The sequence below is a fragment of the Lasioglossum baleicum genome, chromosome 14, assembly GCF_051020765.1.
Source record: "Lasioglossum baleicum chromosome 14, iyLasBale1, whole genome shotgun sequence".
Classification (NCBI taxonomy): Eukaryota; Metazoa; Arthropoda; class Insecta; order Hymenoptera; family Halictidae; genus Lasioglossum; species Lasioglossum baleicum.
Genome location: NC_134942.1, coordinates 11309003 through 11325363, shown reverse-complemented (window position 1 = coordinate 11325363; position 16361 = coordinate 11309003). Strand labels below are relative to the sequence as shown.

The 16361-nt window shown below is 41.8% G+C and overlaps 2 protein-coding genes across 10 annotated transcripts in view; both read right to left on the bottom strand.

Moving 5' to 3' along the window:
- Window positions 1–160: 160 nt before the first annotated feature.
- On the bottom strand, window positions 161–2044 carry Pqbp1 (poly-glutamine tract binding protein 1). Its single transcript, XM_076438758.1, has 6 exons — window positions 1462–2044; window positions 1195–1304; window positions 947–1122; window positions 685–865; window positions 452–615; window positions 161–374 (listed from the first exon to the last, which is right to left on the bottom strand). The coding sequence occupies exons 1-6, from the start codon at window positions 1529–1531 to the stop codon at window positions 182–184; spliced, it is 894 nt and encodes a 297-aa protein (XP_076294873.1). The 5' UTR covers window positions 1532–2044; the 3' UTR covers window positions 161–181.
- Window positions 2045–2101: 57 nt separating this feature from the next.
- Mef2 (myocyte enhancer factor 2) overlaps window positions 2102–16361 on the bottom strand; it is a 49942-nt gene continuing 35682 nt past the window's right edge. For all 9 annotated transcript variants that reach the window (XM_076438741.1, XM_076438748.1, XM_076438739.1 and 6 more), the window contains one exon: window positions 2102–16171. In XM_076438741.1, coding sequence (XP_076294856.1) covers window positions 15718–16171 — 454 coding nt within the window. In that variant the 3' untranslated portion in view covers window positions 2102–15717. The remainder of the gene's footprint in view (window positions 16172–16361) is intronic.

Sequence of the window (16361 nt, the reverse complement as noted above, 5' to 3'; positions counted from 1 at the left end):
GCAGATTTCTAGGCAAAATAGAAACGCAAAGATAAAACTAGGAAACAAATCTAGACTCTGCGAATATATTCAGTTTTTCCGGAGTAAAGTAAAATTCTTAGTTTACGGCTTACGGTAAATATAAATCTAAGGCGTGTAATTATTACAATAAATCGTGCGATACAGAGAAAAATTCGATCTTTTATTCTGGTTTCTCGGGACCCGATACTTTGGGCTTGTTAGACGATTCCGATTCCGGTTTGCTCGCCCTGTTCGATCTGAGCACTGCGCCTGGACTAGGATACGGCCTCATCTGATAAAGCGGCCCTGAAGCTGTTGTGTCGGCTCCCGTTTTGGCTTCGTTATGCCTTGCTAGACCATCTGACCACTTGCCCCTGAAATATTGGAAATCCCACACATGAATCCCCTTTCCCGAAGATATATATTTTCTAAATACAACTCGATTCGATACCGTGGAATATCGCTGTAAGATGCTGGATCCATGGGGTCAAGGGTGCGGTCCTTTTTGTCCTTGCTATCAGTCCTTTCCAATCTCTGATTCCTTTTATTATCGCCTGGTTTGTATTTCGATCTGGTCTCTATTTTTCTCTCTTTCTTAGTCTCTGGTTCATCCACCTGGATTCAAATTATCATTCAATACAGACATCGTACTCGTATTATCACTTATTAAAATGAATTACTAACTTCTGCTTGTTCCTGATCGCTGCCGCTATCGTCGCTAGACAAATTATCGTCCTGTTCGGCTGCTTTGAGATGCAGTTCCTCCCTCAATTGGGAAGCCGGCTGCGATATTTGACATTTCGGATGACCCGGTGGCAACCAAGCTACTAAATCCGACGACCAATCCCAGTAATAGTGTTGGCCGCTATTAACGAAACGCAAACATTAGCATAACAGGCGTGTATAATTAGTGTACGCTAATTAGCGTGTACAGAACGATAATAACCTGCCAGGATCGTAAACCGCTTTCCAAGTCTCCGGCAGAGGATACTTTTGTACAAGCCTCATCTGTTTCTTCAAGTATTTATCGGAGGGTTGCACATGACCCAGTCCCCATAATTCCTTACACTTTTTCGTGCAGTCGTGATAAATGTTGTACTTGTTGGGGCAACCGCTGTAACCCTAGAACCAAAATTACGAGGCTAGGTTTACGACTTGATTATTCGTGTTTATTAGGTTAACGGTAATACTTGCCATGAATTTTTGAGATATGTCGATTTGACTGATGTCATCTTTTGCACTGTCGTAATCCTCGGCGATTACTTCTTCGTGAACTCTTTTCTTAGCCTCTTTCTTTGACAATTCTGAAAACGAGTACCACAGTGATTGAGGTTATGTTTACCGTAGATAAACGTAGACGAGGTCTTTCGAAATTGATTAAAGCAACAAAAATTATAGCGGATAATGAAGTCGGCGAAGTACACCGTGCAAAGTAAACCGTGCATTTCTAATTGTACGTACCGTGTTTCTCTGATCCAGAAATGAGACCTCTTTTCGCGAGTCGTGCGGCTAAAGCAGCTGGAAGCGGCATTCTGCTCTCTATCAATATCGATGTATATCCGTACAGAATAATTAATATTTCACGCCGCCTTTTCTTTAAATATAATCGCGCTAACGCTGGCGAACAGCAACGACAGAATCATTCGGAAATACTGTGAATAAGAATAAACGCACCGTTTACACCTGAACTTGAATCTTCCGATTGTCAAAAGTGGCGCCAAACACTAATCGAACTCGATTCGATATTTCGAATTTGAATATTCGGATACTCGGCATTCAATATTCGATATGCCGAGCTTCTGTTCAACCTGTTTTCTTCTCGCATAAAAAGCAGAGTGATTTGATCATTCGAACAATTACTATAATAAATCGATTATTGCGTGCATTCTTGTAGAAATGATTTCGCACAAAAATGGTGAAAGGGGACAGACAAAGACGCGCAGATAATGGAATGAGAATTTCAAATACATAAAAACTCCATTTTAAGTATCTCGAAACATTGAAATGCGATGTATCTACGGACTACGGGAACGCAGGGAGGAATATACAGGGCGACCGAGTTGATTGGGTGAAATACTCACGTTTCACAGAGGACACCCGGTGACAGTAATCGTTCAGAATATATTTACAAGAGCAGTACAAAGAATAACGCGATATTACACGTACATATTTCGTTACGTACACTAACAAGTAATTGGTAAGCAGGTGAACAGTTTAATTGTTAATCGAGGCACGTGACAATAAGGCATTTCTACAGAGGACAGATACGATCGTATACATATAAGATGCCGATCCTTCGAGACCGTTCTCCCCTTTAATAACATTCTCGAATCAAAAATCAAATTATCAATTTCGCGCTCCTTCCAATGAATTTGTTCACCAGTGTACACACACGTACACAGGGTGTCCCATTTATCGCGATCACCGGTAAGAAGACGCTCTTCTCTGCTTGCATCTTGTACACTGTACAGTTTATGTACACTGTACAGTGTATGTACAGTGTGCAGGACGATTGAACGGGACACCTCGGTGGAAAAGAATGAATCGTCAACGATCGATCGCGAAGAATTTTGGTTCCTCTCGATCTTACATGTTTACAATCGTATGAATTACACTTTAGTGGACGTCACAATGAAATTTGTGTTGGTACACGGTGCAGAGATGTGTGTACCGTTTTTCTGTGCGTGTTCCATTACACCGATTACAGTATATACTACAATTGTTTGTCTGTGGATGTATGTCTGCGTCCGTGTTTGTGTCTGTGTGTTTGTGCATGGACAACACGTGGTAAAAAGTTACGCGACAGAGCCCGCCATCTTTGCTTTTAGCCGAATCGAAAAATACCGATTCTCATTGTCTCCGAAAACACATGAACGGGCTCTGTCGCGCGTCTTCCGATATAATAGTACAGGGCGTTAAGAATTTTATGTGCAATCAGTTAAAAAAGTTTTGTGCACAAAATTCACCAGACTTTTTCAAGGTCAAATCTTTCTACGATCGAGAGGAACAAACTTCTCGAAGGTATTATCGGTCGAAAGTGAACTGTGCCGTTGAAAATTGACGTTAAAGTTCGGATAACAAGTAAATGGACTTACTTGATTCAGAATTGATCTTTTGTACTACGTCATGTTGTAATGTAATGCTGAATCAAGTAAGTGTTACTGAATTTTAACGTGAATTCTCAAGAGAACCGTTCATTTCGGGCGGATGGTTCCTGTGAGAAGTTTGTTCCTCTCAATGAGTAGAGCACGATAAAATAATAGAATAAAACGTTTGGCCTTGATAGAGTCTGTCAAGGTGAATTTTCTAGAAAACTTTTCTAACAGATCTTCGCCGATCCTAAGTTGTAGAATCACGCTGTAACGGTTTTCACACATAATTTCTTGACAATCCTGTATAAGCTCGAACAGTTCGGACAGTTTGGACAGCTTGGATAAGTTTGAATAGTTCGGGGAGATCGCGATGGATACACACGTGGTATCGTTTCTCGTTTCCGTCGAGAAAGAATATGCGTGTGCGTGTGCGTGCGCGCGTGTGCATGAATGCGTGTTCACTTCGCTGCGAAAGAAACTAGAGTGTGAGTGATGTGCTCCACGATTAAGAAACAAACACATTCCGACAACGGATTTGAGCTTTTGTTGGGGGACGAAATTAATTTTTACAGCTCCAACGAATAGTTTCGAATACGTGTAGAAACTTTCAGGAAAGAAAGATGCAGAGGGAGAGAGAGCGAGAGAGAGAGAGAGAGAAAGAGAGTAAATTATTATTAAAAATATATATCGATACACGTAGTAATGAAAATCTAGTAGAAGAACGTTTATTGGTTTTGCGGGCTGCGTATCTTCCCGCGTGTGATCAGAAATTCGAATGTGACTGAATGGCGAACGTGTCTGTTTGGAAATCTGGATAATGGAAATCTGAGGAGTTTGCATAAACAGCCGTGGTCCGATTAAGTACAAGAGGTTTCGCGGGTAGACTGGAAATGTTTATGCAAAATACACTGTTGCGAGATAAGAGTTCGACGACACTGGTTCGCGACTCCGACGATAGAACGACACCCACGAAATCGTTCCGACGGAAGGAGACGGTCTCGCTCTGACGAGAGTACAACGAATACAACGAATAGAACGAATATAACGAATACAACGAATACAACGGGAAACAGGTGGTACTCTGCAGGTATACATCTCAGCTGTTAGCGTTAAAGGGAACGAAGGACCGTTGCCGGTCGCGCACATACCTTTGGACGCCATTTCCGGTACCGAAGGGACTCGACAACGACCACGCGAGTCGCGCGTATCAACGTCGCATCCCAAGGAACACACGTCCGAACGATTCAAAAAAATAGTCGAGATCTCGAAGATTCGAAGAGACATATTTTCCTTTTCTCTCTTCGATCCGTCGAAAAAAAGAGCATTCGGGCAAAGTACGACGATACAGGGGAACACGAACGACCATATATTGTTACACCGCTATCTTATTCGTTACGCGAACCTATTATCTTTGCCGGATAATAGGCCGTATGCTCGTTTATTCACGAAGAATCTCTGTTCTCCGTTCTCCTCTACTCGATGCGACAACGTAAATAAAATACTGCCAAATATAAAAACCAAGTAAAATGTATTCTATGGGAAACATCATATCGTTACGCTGATACACTGAAATATAACCGCAATGCGTGTTTTACAATGTTTCACGCTTGTGCGTGGATATATGTGTGTGTGTGCGTGTGTGTGTCTGAATGTGTGTGTGTCTCTGTGTGTGTATACGCGTATATGCGTGACTCTGTACAGGTGTACGTGCTGAATTTTCGTCGCGAAACGATTATCGTTTACCACTAATAAAACTCTGACGATCGAGTCGATAGGCGGTAAAATGGCGCGCGTACGCTTGTCGTGATCGGTGATCAGTAATAATTAGACTACGGATCTTTATGCGGAATAAAAATTCTCCATTTCGATCGTAAGAAATCTCACAGTTGAATGTATCTCTTTCCTTTAATCCCGTGAAAAAGTCAAAAATAATTTCATTCGTGACTTTATCACTGTATTTGATCTATCAATATTTGTCATGAATGCACACAATCCGCAGTCTGGTAATTAATTGTTGGAACGAAAACGGAAAGGAAGGAATAAAGAGAGAAAAAGAGAGAAATCATAATAATAGTAGCAGCCGGTGGCGGTAATAATCAGAAATAGTGGTCGATAGTTGCAATAGTAGTAATAATAGTAATAATAGCAGTTGTAGCAATAGTAGTAGTAACAGTTGTAGTAATAGTAGCAATAGTAGTAGCGGTAGTAGTAGTAGGAATAGTAGTAGCAGTAGTAATAGTAGTAGTAATGCTAATGATCACGATGACGATGACGTTGAGGTATGACGATCACACGTCGATGATTAATAGCGTTATCGATAATAATATAGTATTCATTAACAACGATCAGATATGTCGAGCACCAAAGAAATACGTATCTAACGAGACGCTTCGCATCGGCCAATTGCGAGCACTTCCGTTAATAAATTTCGCACAACCCGATGCAAAATCAAAACGAAAATGGCGTCGGGTCAAGAACACAAACCAAATGATCGACCTTAAAATACGAATTTGAAATCAAAACGGTGATGGGAGAACGAAGGACTCTATTGGTTGGAAAATATGAAATAAAACGAGAACTTGAAAATAAAACTTTCTAATTGTAAATCGTCGTCTCTGACCACCGGATGTCGGAGAAGTGCTCGCAACCGGCGGATAACTCGCGATTTTCAACTTGCAACCAGACCTTGCTTACACCGAGGAACGAGGGGGATAAATTATTTCGATTTCGAGATATTCGTTCGATCCGTACCAGTTTTTCCTAATACCAGTTGTAACGACAGGACGAGGAAAGGAATCGAAAGAACGACCGATGCTTCGGTACCGGAAATCGACGGTCCTGAATCGATGAAACAAGAGACAAAGAAAGAACGGAGTTCAGATAACGAAGGAGAAAGAGAGAAATGAAAATAAAGATAAGGTTAAACGTAAATGTCGGTTCGTCTTAATTGATAATTCACGATGGCACTATACAAATACGAAAATTACTTCCTCCCCCCTCCCCTCTCTCTCTCTCTCTCTCGGACGCGCTCACGCACTTACACAGTTTCTTGTTTATCCTCTATTTGAACAACGCACAACTATAATATGCCATAATATTCGAATAATCTAGTATGTTACGCGATTAAAGAGTCCACCATCCTCTTTTTCTCATCACTTTCGGTGTATACACGCACACAGCGCTCTATCTTTTTCTTTCTCTCTCTCTCTCACTCTATCTCTTGGAACATTCCGTTTCCTCATTCTTTTCTGATTTTCACTTCGTTTCCTTTAAACCGCGTGTCGTGTCCGCTCTTTTCTGTAACAAATACAACGTAAACGTCATATATATATTTATATATATATATATATATAGATCATATACGATATATATAAATATATATCGTACAAATAACAGTATCGCTACGCAGTTATGTTACCATTCCCACCGTATTCGTCGATCCCCTTCGGAAAATGGCGGCGTCCAGTGACTACGGTTGCAGCGCACCGGTTGCATTTCGCGATCGTGTAATTCTGGACAATTGTTTCGGTGCAGCAGCATACCGTCATCATTTTCCCCCGAAAGTATGTTGTAAATTTAATAAAATCTTCTATTATGATTCAACAAATTTTAACAAACTCAGACTTTTTCGCCTCAGCTTTAATAAATTCTTATATTATAATTCAATAAACATTCACAAATTGAGAATTTTTCGCGTCCGTCCGATTTTGCCAATTACGACACACTGTATGCCAGTGCAGGGTATGTAGTTGAGTTTCTAGTTGCATTCGCGGAAAGAAAGAGAGATGCGTGGCTGCTGCGAGTTCTCTATGTACATTTACAGGAAAGAGAGAAGAACGCGACGAATCTGCAAACGATCTCGCCGCACCGGTGGTCACCTTCAAACGAATCGGACCGAGGCTATTTCTACGTGGAGATAGCATATTTCGGGACATGATAAGTGTCCGGAAAGTCTCCCTCACGGTCCTCGCGTAACATCGAATGTATCGGAACGATTTGTACAGAAAATAAGCGTCTATCCGACGCAGAAACAGCCGCGATCCGAGCCCAGTTCATTTTCCCTTCTCCGACGGTGTTTAAACATCTGATGCTACGTGGCGTTACAGAGATATGTTCGGTATTTAAACATACTTTTACATATACATATATAAACGCATGTATGTACATCATATATAACTCATCTTGTTTACTCTGCGCGGTGACAACAGTTGTGGCTAGTAATACACACTTGACTCTTTCGCATTTCATTAACTTTACGTTCGTGTCTGTGGTGTCTGCGGTGCCCGCGGTGTCCGCCGTGTTTCAGTTTTCCTTTTACATTACTTTACATTACTTTACGTTATTTTATGTTACTTTAGGATCGTTTGTATGGACCCGCTTCGATACACACCGTTTTCAGCGCTCCGATATACTTGTGCCGTGCGCTTCGCGAGTCGACTCGCTATGTATACAGACACGTACAAACGCGTACGAGCACACGCGCGAACGTACACGTTTCTACACGCGCATAGATAGCTATTCGTTTAAACGAAACTTATCAATTTGAAAAAATATTACGACCGTCGAATCACGTTGCCGATGATACGATGATCGATTACACGGCCGGGACACGTTTCGTTACGGTTCCCGTGAAACGAACGTCGCGACGCCGACATCTCGAATCAAAGTACCCGAACGTTCCGCGTCGATTAAAATATATAAATTACGATGGTTCGCATGAACGTCTTACTCCCTAATCGTCGAGATCACCAGATCGATAAATATTTGAAACACAAAGGACTGGTCGAGAGTGATTGGTTCCCGAGAGTTCGCAACAATTCGCTCGAAAGGCACAAAAGGTCAATGAACCGCGCGCGATTCCGTTAACTAAATCGTTAACATATTATTTACAATTCTCTTTTTCTCTCTCTCTCTTCTCCTCACTCACCCTCCCTCCTCCCTCCTTTCCATCGATCTATCTATCTATGTGTCTACCTCCGCCTAGAATTCCCTGCGTATCGAAATTTTGAAAACTGTCTTCTCCCGCGACTGGCGCACGCGCTCGCAGTCGATAGAAAAAAGTATTCGCACACTCGTCTCGTGGACAATAAAATTGCACTACCCGTTAGAAATATAGCTTTTTCTTTTTCGTTTCTCAAAGATACTAAATCCATCGCAACCACGGTAGCTACGCTACGTTCTTTTAGCACGATCGTTCCATATACCGTGTGATTCAAATAGTTGAACAAATAACATTGTTGTCTCGTAAAAAAATAGACGCGGCGCTGTCGCGAATTCCAATGTAAAATTTGAAATCTTCTAATCCGGAGAAAGAAAGAAGAACGACCGTTCTTCGGGATCGAACGTGCGAGCCGCCGCGCCGTACCTATATTCACCGGTTCTACGAAGATGTTCTCTTTCCTCCGATCCCGTTCGAATTTTACCCTTTGAAAATTCTTTTCGATATCTTTCCGATAATTTCCCAAATTCGTACGCTTTTATATCGTATCGTATGTATAAATATATATATATATCAGAATCCCGAGCAACGTCTCGTACTATATAAATTAATCGTATCTCCGAAGAAGCGTGCGAATGCTTTTGTTCAGCCGCCGAGGTCGCTTCGAGTATCTTGTAGAAAATTAGGGAACCGCGAGCTGCTCTCGAGTACAAGCGTACACAAGTACAAGAGTACACACGTGTTCTCGAGTGGTTTCGCGTGGGAAAAATTGACTTCGAGCTCGATCTTCAATTGCGACGAGAGTACAATGTAATATCCAGCAAACGATCTCTGTGTACTCGGCCGACGATCGTTCTCGGGTTCGACGAAGAGGGGCGCGAACAGCTCAAATCTAAACCGAGCTACATGTCCGCGAGCTATGTAGCTCCAAGAAAAATATCTGATCAACGGCTTCTCGATACCAACAACTTTGCTCCCGATTAAAAAAGCTCTACCCGGTTCTATCTACTCGCTATCTGGTGCGTGTTCCGCGGGTTTTATTATTATTCCTTTTACCTTACACAAGTACGAGAACGTGTTTCTAATGATGGTCCGTTTCGTTTTTCACAGCGTTTCGCAACAACTTCAAATAGTCTCTGAGTTCTCAACTATACGATATAAATCGCCTTTCGCGTGTTCAGTAATAATATCTATTATAACACGTACACGTGAGCACACCGTTCGACCAAACGTTTCGAATCATTCTTTTTCACGAGTCCGGCAGCTCAAAATTTTCGGAACGTCGACTCCCAAAGCGATTCGAAACTTCCGGTCCACGACGTGTATACAGGATGTCTGATAACCGGCGTGAGCGTACACGGCGATGTATTCACAGTGGGATAAAAGAGACGCTAAGAAGTTTCGTTCACCGGGTTCCGTCTCGAACATAATAGATTTTCAATTTTACATTTTCAAGTGTTTGTTTTCTTTTTTTTATGTAAAATCGCCGGTAGCCACCCGTCACGAGACAGCCTGTATATAAAACGGGTGAAAAAATGTATCCGCGCACCGCCAACCCTCGCTTTCAATGGCCGACGATAGAAGACATAAATTGAATAATCGACGATTCGAAGGTAGGGCTGTTACTTTCGCGAAGCTTCGACTCTTCGAAGATTCGAAGAGAACTTCGAAATTTCGAAGGACCATGGCGGTCCTAGGACCATGGCGCCGACGCTTACATTGTAACGCATTTTAGAAAATGAGCGTCTTCATTCGTGCAGATTCCACTTGTTTCGTCTCTTATGCGTTAACTGGAAACAAATCGAAGCTTCGGAGCTTCGAAATCTTGGACCTTCGAAGGAAAGTAACAGCCCCATTCGAAGCGAGAGTCAGCGTTGCGCAGAATACAGTACACTATGTACAAAATTTCTTTCGTTTAGCGTATTTCGCTCGAGAGAGAGAGAGAAAGAAAGAGAGAGAGGTCTCGCCCCGGCACAACCGCGACCGCTGCCTCGGTGTCGCTCAGGAACAACTTCCGGTTCGCGAGGACTCGGCAACTCAACGATTCAACGACGCTTCCGAACTCGAGTAGTAGAGCCATAGGCGCGCGTCAGATAAAATTATCAAGATCCAGAAATGTACCAACCATCAATAAACAACGTCTGATTAACATTACATATTCGTCGGACCGATAACAAGTGGACATTGTTGGCGTCGTACAATGCGTATTATATATTGTATATATATATATTTTTTTTATATATACATACATGTATTATGTATGTACAACAATGAGTTTGTGCAGAGGTGCATCGATTAGTAGACGCAACTACAAGGTAAACCGTAGTAAAAACAAGTATGGTCGCACGCATGTGTGTGTGTTTTTTTTCTTTTCTTACACCGTTGAGTGCACGAACGAACGTGAATCACAATCGATTAGAAGAGATAGAATTTCGCAAATTTATTCGTCCGTGCAGGCAACCTTCTATTTTGTACAATATATTTATAATCTCAAAGTTCAGAAGTATACGTACTACGTACACACGTGTGTAGAAAAAAAGAAGAAACGGAAACAGTTTTATTTTTCGTATTGTTTTCTTTTTCGTTTTCATGGTTCATATCTAATTATTCGAACACCTCTGTGTCGTAGAAGAAGCGAAGAACGGCAAACGTTTTCTCTTTAAGTATTCCCGGGGTACTGGACACGGTTGCGCCCAGAATGATAAGATGCGCATTGAAAACTTGCTCGTTGTCTCTCTCTCTCTCTCTCTCTTTCTCTCTCTCTCTTATGTGTGTGTACGTGTGAGTTTTTTCTTCTATGTAACTTACATGTATTTCATATTAAAAATATACATTAAAATGTATGTACAACGTATCGTTAACGTACACCATTCAACAAGTTCCCTAACGTTAGAGGTATCGCTACGTATATGTTTGTTTCTTTCCTCCGGTATATATGCGTGGGGATGTATGTGTGTGTGTGTGTGTGTCTGTCTGTCCGAGCGTGTTTCACGGTAAAATAGATCGGTAAGCGAACGTAATCCTTGCCCTGTGCTTACTGCATCGCGAATGTTATTCGATTCGCGAGACCGAGTGCCGGTGGATCGAGGATTAACAACACCAGACGTCTCTCAGACAGTTTCTAATATCGAATATTACATGCCCTGTCGTTAGACCGCGGACTCGCCGTGCTCTCTCTTTCTCGCGTTCAAAAGGAGTAGAACAACGCCGTTCCTCGCTCTCGAGGCACAACAAATTCTCTATCTCTCAAAATGACTCAAAAGAAATACAGAGATCGCGCGACAAATATCCGCAGTCTATCCGCAACACCGTAAAAACGAGAACAATCAATGGTAGCATTGCGTTCTGGATTTTGTGCATCGACTCTAGAGATACTTGGATTTATACGCGCGCGCTTTGGATCGTGAGCATGAGACCCCATCTTCTGTTCTCTATTCGAGTATGGCAAACGTGTAGAAGCGATCATTGGACCGCGCTTCGAATTCGTTGTAACGCTAAAGCTACCGGAACGGGAACGACCTACATAATTCAGAACATAATTACATTTTCCATAATCTTTGTTGACTCCAGCGCGCTCTCGACGTCCGGTAATCGTAGCGTTGAACACTCGACAAGTTTAACACTAAACCTACCATCACCGGTCCCAGATTTTTTATTTTACGATTATTGATATAATAAAAATAATTCCATAAGAAATGATCGTATAGATATCTTTAGTGGAGCACACATTAGAATAGGAGCTGCACAAAGTCTAAATAAAATCAATTTTGTCATTTTTATAAGAGAACATGTGTACCAGTTAGTTTTAAGGCTCGATAGGTTTAGTGTTAAACGATATCCGCAGTCTAATAATCGCCCGTTACTTGGAAACGAGTCGACGTACTCCCATTTATGAAAAAATAGAACTTCTGAGGCGTGCAAGGAACTGTTCTATCATCGAGTTTGTACGAAATTATGAGGGCGTCGCGATCTCAAAGTCACGACGAAGTCTGACGCTGCGCTTGATGCGGTCGATTATCATTACTTGTGCCGGAGGATTCTGCTCGCTATACGTACAGCGAATATGTTTGGGTATCGTCGTCGGAGAGAATTGCAAAAGTTTGTGCAAAACTGTTGCAGCTATTGGAAACGGTCGGACGAAGCGCGTAACGGTAACAGAGAAACTCTTCTGAGAAACGGTCTTACAATATTAGGTAAATAATAATATAATTAACAGTAATTATATCATTACACGATCCACCTGTCGCGGCTAAGAAGTATCTGGAACCAATACAAAGTATCGCAGATTATCTTTCATGGATTTAATTCAGGCATGCACACTTAAATTTAGAGTTATATATATACACACACACATATCGTATATATATATAATATGTGTAATATATGTACATACATATATATATATATATAATGTATAGATTTTTCGTATATATACATATATATGTATATATGTATCCATATGCATATATATATACATACGTGCATGTGTATATATGCATATATACACACGTATATACATAATATCAGTTCAAGTACAATAAATTTTGCATCAATAGGAAAATGTTCAATAACTAGTGGAGACATATTTATATATCATATATATATATATATATACTTTTTTTTAATACATTAAATCTTACTTTTTTTCGTTATGAAAAATAACAATTTCTTTATACTTTTTTCTCCTTTGATAAAAAAGTGTGTTGGCTAAGAGATTGCACTTTGTGATCATCTTAAAAATTTGTGATTAATTAGATTAGTGACTATACACAATTGTATCTTATGTTTCTCGCACACCGATTGTTCGTACAGTCATCAGATACGTTTCTATTATACGTTAGTAAAGAACAAAGTTTATTCGACGTACGTGTACGCGTGTATAACCTTCGGTCACGATATAATAAGGACCGACTTGCCGGTGATGTCGGCCCAGTCGGAGAGACCATTGTCGAACTATTCCTGATAAAATTTCGATTATTTTTGTACATTTCGAATCAGTTTTCTATAGTTACTCGCGCATCGTTAAACCGCCAATTAACGAGTTGATAGTTCAAATTTCCTACATGCACGTATGAACGAGTATACGTTCTCGACGACTGGGAGACGTGCGCGCGCTCTCTTTTCTTTCCTCTCTATCTCACTTTCTTTCTTTCTTTCTTTTGTGTGTGTCTGTCTCCGTGTTCCGTGTATGTTTACACATATGTGTATTATGTGTACATGTTTCGCGTGTGTAAGAAGAGCACGCGCGCGCGTTGACAGTGCGGTCAAGTCATCAGAAAGGAGGGCCACAAATGGTGCCAGGCACTATTATTCATATACCGTTTTGTGTATTCCATTAATTACGACGTTTAATTACGCTACAACATACCAAATACGATTCTCGAGAGCATCTCACGCGCCAGGATACATCCTGAGACCGAGTAAAGCATAGGCTGAGACCATCCCGAAGCGGTTTTAACTTTAACCACAAAGAAGAGAACAATTCTGTTATGTAGTTTTTGCGAATTGCAACCCTGTCCGGCCGAAACACGTTTTTGGATTAGATGACGCAAAGGTTCAAAGTGCCGCCGAGAGAGATTTCTGTTCCGATAGAGAGTTGCTTTTTTGGTTCCCGTTGACCACGAACGGTGCTTGGACAAGCTCCTGTTTACGTGTGTCGTTGTGGCTGATATTACGAAATTCGAAAGGGCTGCAAATGTTTCTTCTCTCGTCCGTTTACCTCTTATTTTCCTCTTTCATATCAAATGTGCAAAATACTTGTGAAAAATGTATATATAACGTATCGTATCGTATCGTATGTATACAGATGCGAGTTTGCGTGTATATACTTTTGCTCTTTATCCTCCATTAATAATCAACACTATGTAATATGCTTATCTCGCGTACAATATTTGCGTATATCTCTCGTCTATTACCGCGCGACAACCAATATAACTATATATATATATGTATATATATATATATATATATATGTATGTATATTAACATTTCTCGATTGTGTTCCGCGGGAACGTATCGTAAAATTCATCTTGAGTACAGCAGCCGATTTATCATTTACATATATCGTTTTCCTTAGCGGACATAGACCGTTAATTTTTCAGTTCGCTAAAAGAAAAAGACTCGCTGCCGCCTGCGTTAAAAACGAAAAACACAAAACAGACGGTCACCGTTCACCGATCATTGATTACCGTTCACGCTTTGCGGGTCGATTCGTCTAGAATTTTCTTAAATGTCTGATGCTGTTTCTCGATGGACCGCAACGCGTCAACGAAACGTTAAAACTAAAAAAAAAAGGAGAAACGAGTAAAAAACGTTCCACGATATCGTATAAGCGTACGATCTTCTCTCACCCTTTACCACGGTAAAATTGTTGCACGATCCTTCGATCTTGTCCGAAGAAGAGTACGGATTCCAAGCGAGTAGTAATAGTGATTACCATTTACAAAAAGAAAAAAATAGGTAGAAACAAGAAGGGGAGAAAGATTAATAGTAATAATAAAACGAAAAAGAACGAAAAAAAAAGATTGTAGAATAAAATTTCTACCGCTAATCGAATATCATTATTTTCTGACTAGGCATTCGATTCAAAGAAGTTATGTTCATCGTTTCCATTGGCATTCTTTGCGTAAACGTCAATTAACGGATTATGCCGCGGACTCGTCTACCTACCATCAACGCGCAAACAGAAAAAGAAACAAGTTAACGAAGTACAATTATCGGTAAATCCCTATCGTAACAATTCTAGAACGTGGTACGCGCAAAGCTCTTTCGATAGAAATTCGGTTTGTCGATGCACCTCTATCCCGAAAACACCTTGCTCTCGGATCACGATTCTTTCTAACATTCTCCGATAAAAACACACGCCGATTCCTCTGTTCCTCTCCTTTCCTTTTCATCTCGTTTGCCTCCTTCCGTTCCGGGAGGGATAACCTTCGCCGCAGCGACAAGTACCAAGGACACAATGCCATATCACGAAGAAAATGACAATGAATTAATGACATATATACAAACAACTTCGTATTATATACATGAAAATATGTATACGTACACATACCATATACATACATACATACATACACACATACGTACGTACGTATATATGTAGATATATACGTACGCGTGTAACCATCAAGAGTGTATGTACGTGTACGTACGCGCGCACTCGCGCGAGTGTTTCTGTGTATGTAAGTGTGCGTGTGTCTCTCTGTGTGTGTATACGCGTGTTTCTCTCTGTGTACACATATGTATACATATATACATACATATACATATACGTGTAACGCTTCAACATTATGGCACCGTTTTTTTGTTGCTTTTTTTTGTTATTAAAATCGTCAAACAAACGCATTCTTCCACGAGCTTGAAAATATAAAGAAATTTCTGTTTTCCATCCACTGATTCAGGCCGCGACGTAGACATCGACGTCGACGTCGACGTCGACGTCGCCTTCGCCTTCGCACCGATTGTTCCTCGTTTCGGGCACGCTGCGCTCGTGGCCACGCAAACATCTAGGGCCCCGTGTGACAAGCGCGAAGAAAACTGACCAGTGGGCAAAACCGTGAACGAGTCTACGGAAACTTCGAGTCCTGGAGAGCTTCACAAAGCACTAAATGACGCCGTTGTACGTGGAGGTTTTCGCAAGAAGAACCGAGCCGTGACCTGACCCCGTCCGCGTCCAATTTAATATTAAGTCGCCCAGCCCTCGGTGATCCTCGAGCGCTTCATCAACGGTCCGTTCTCGTAGTCCGAGTTGTTGCCGGCGTTTCCGCCCGCGTTCGAGTGACTGGTCCGGATGTCGCCGACCGGTCCGCTTCCTGGCGACGGTAGGTTCGTCGGCGTTATACTACCCGAATGGGACGGCGGTGGATTACTGCTCGGTCTGCTCGACACCAGGTTCAACGATTGCGGTCCCGGATGAGGCACATGATGCGGTGGTGGTCCACCGGTGCTCGACGACGGGCCCACGTTCAGGCTCGTGTGATGGAGGCTGCCGCCGGTGCTCGGTCCGCTGCTATTCGAACCGCTGTTGCCACCGTGTGGATCTCGAGGCGGGCTGATCGGCTCGCTCTTTATCTTGACCGGCAACGGTGAAGTCGCTGGCGGCGGTGTACTACTCGACACGGCCAGATGCGGAAGACCACTGCAATCAAACGACACACCAGCTAACGTTTGCTCGACCGTACGACCGACTCTCGATCATTCCGAAATCGTCCTCGACGATTTCTGAGTCAGAGTCGCAACCAGAGTTGCAACCAGAATGCTTCAAATCCATCGAGACACTTTCTCCGGATGATTCCGATCCCAGTAAGAATAATTATGAAGTATGATTT

Excerpts from the sequence above, each read along its gene's own strand:
- Pqbp1 (XM_076438758.1), bottom strand. The coding sequence starts at position 1,531 with ATGCCGCTTCCAGCTGCTTTAGCCGCACGACTCGCGAAAAGAGGTCTC. Across the intron at positions 1,305-1,461 it reads TTCTGGATCAGAGAAACACG|AATTGTCAAAGAAAGAGGCT; the intron begins GTACGTACAATT and ends ACTCGTTTTCAG. Across the intron at positions 866-946 it reads GCGGTTTACGATCCTGGCAG|CGGCCAACACTATTACTGGG; the intron begins GTTATTATCGTT and ends TTTCGTTAATAG.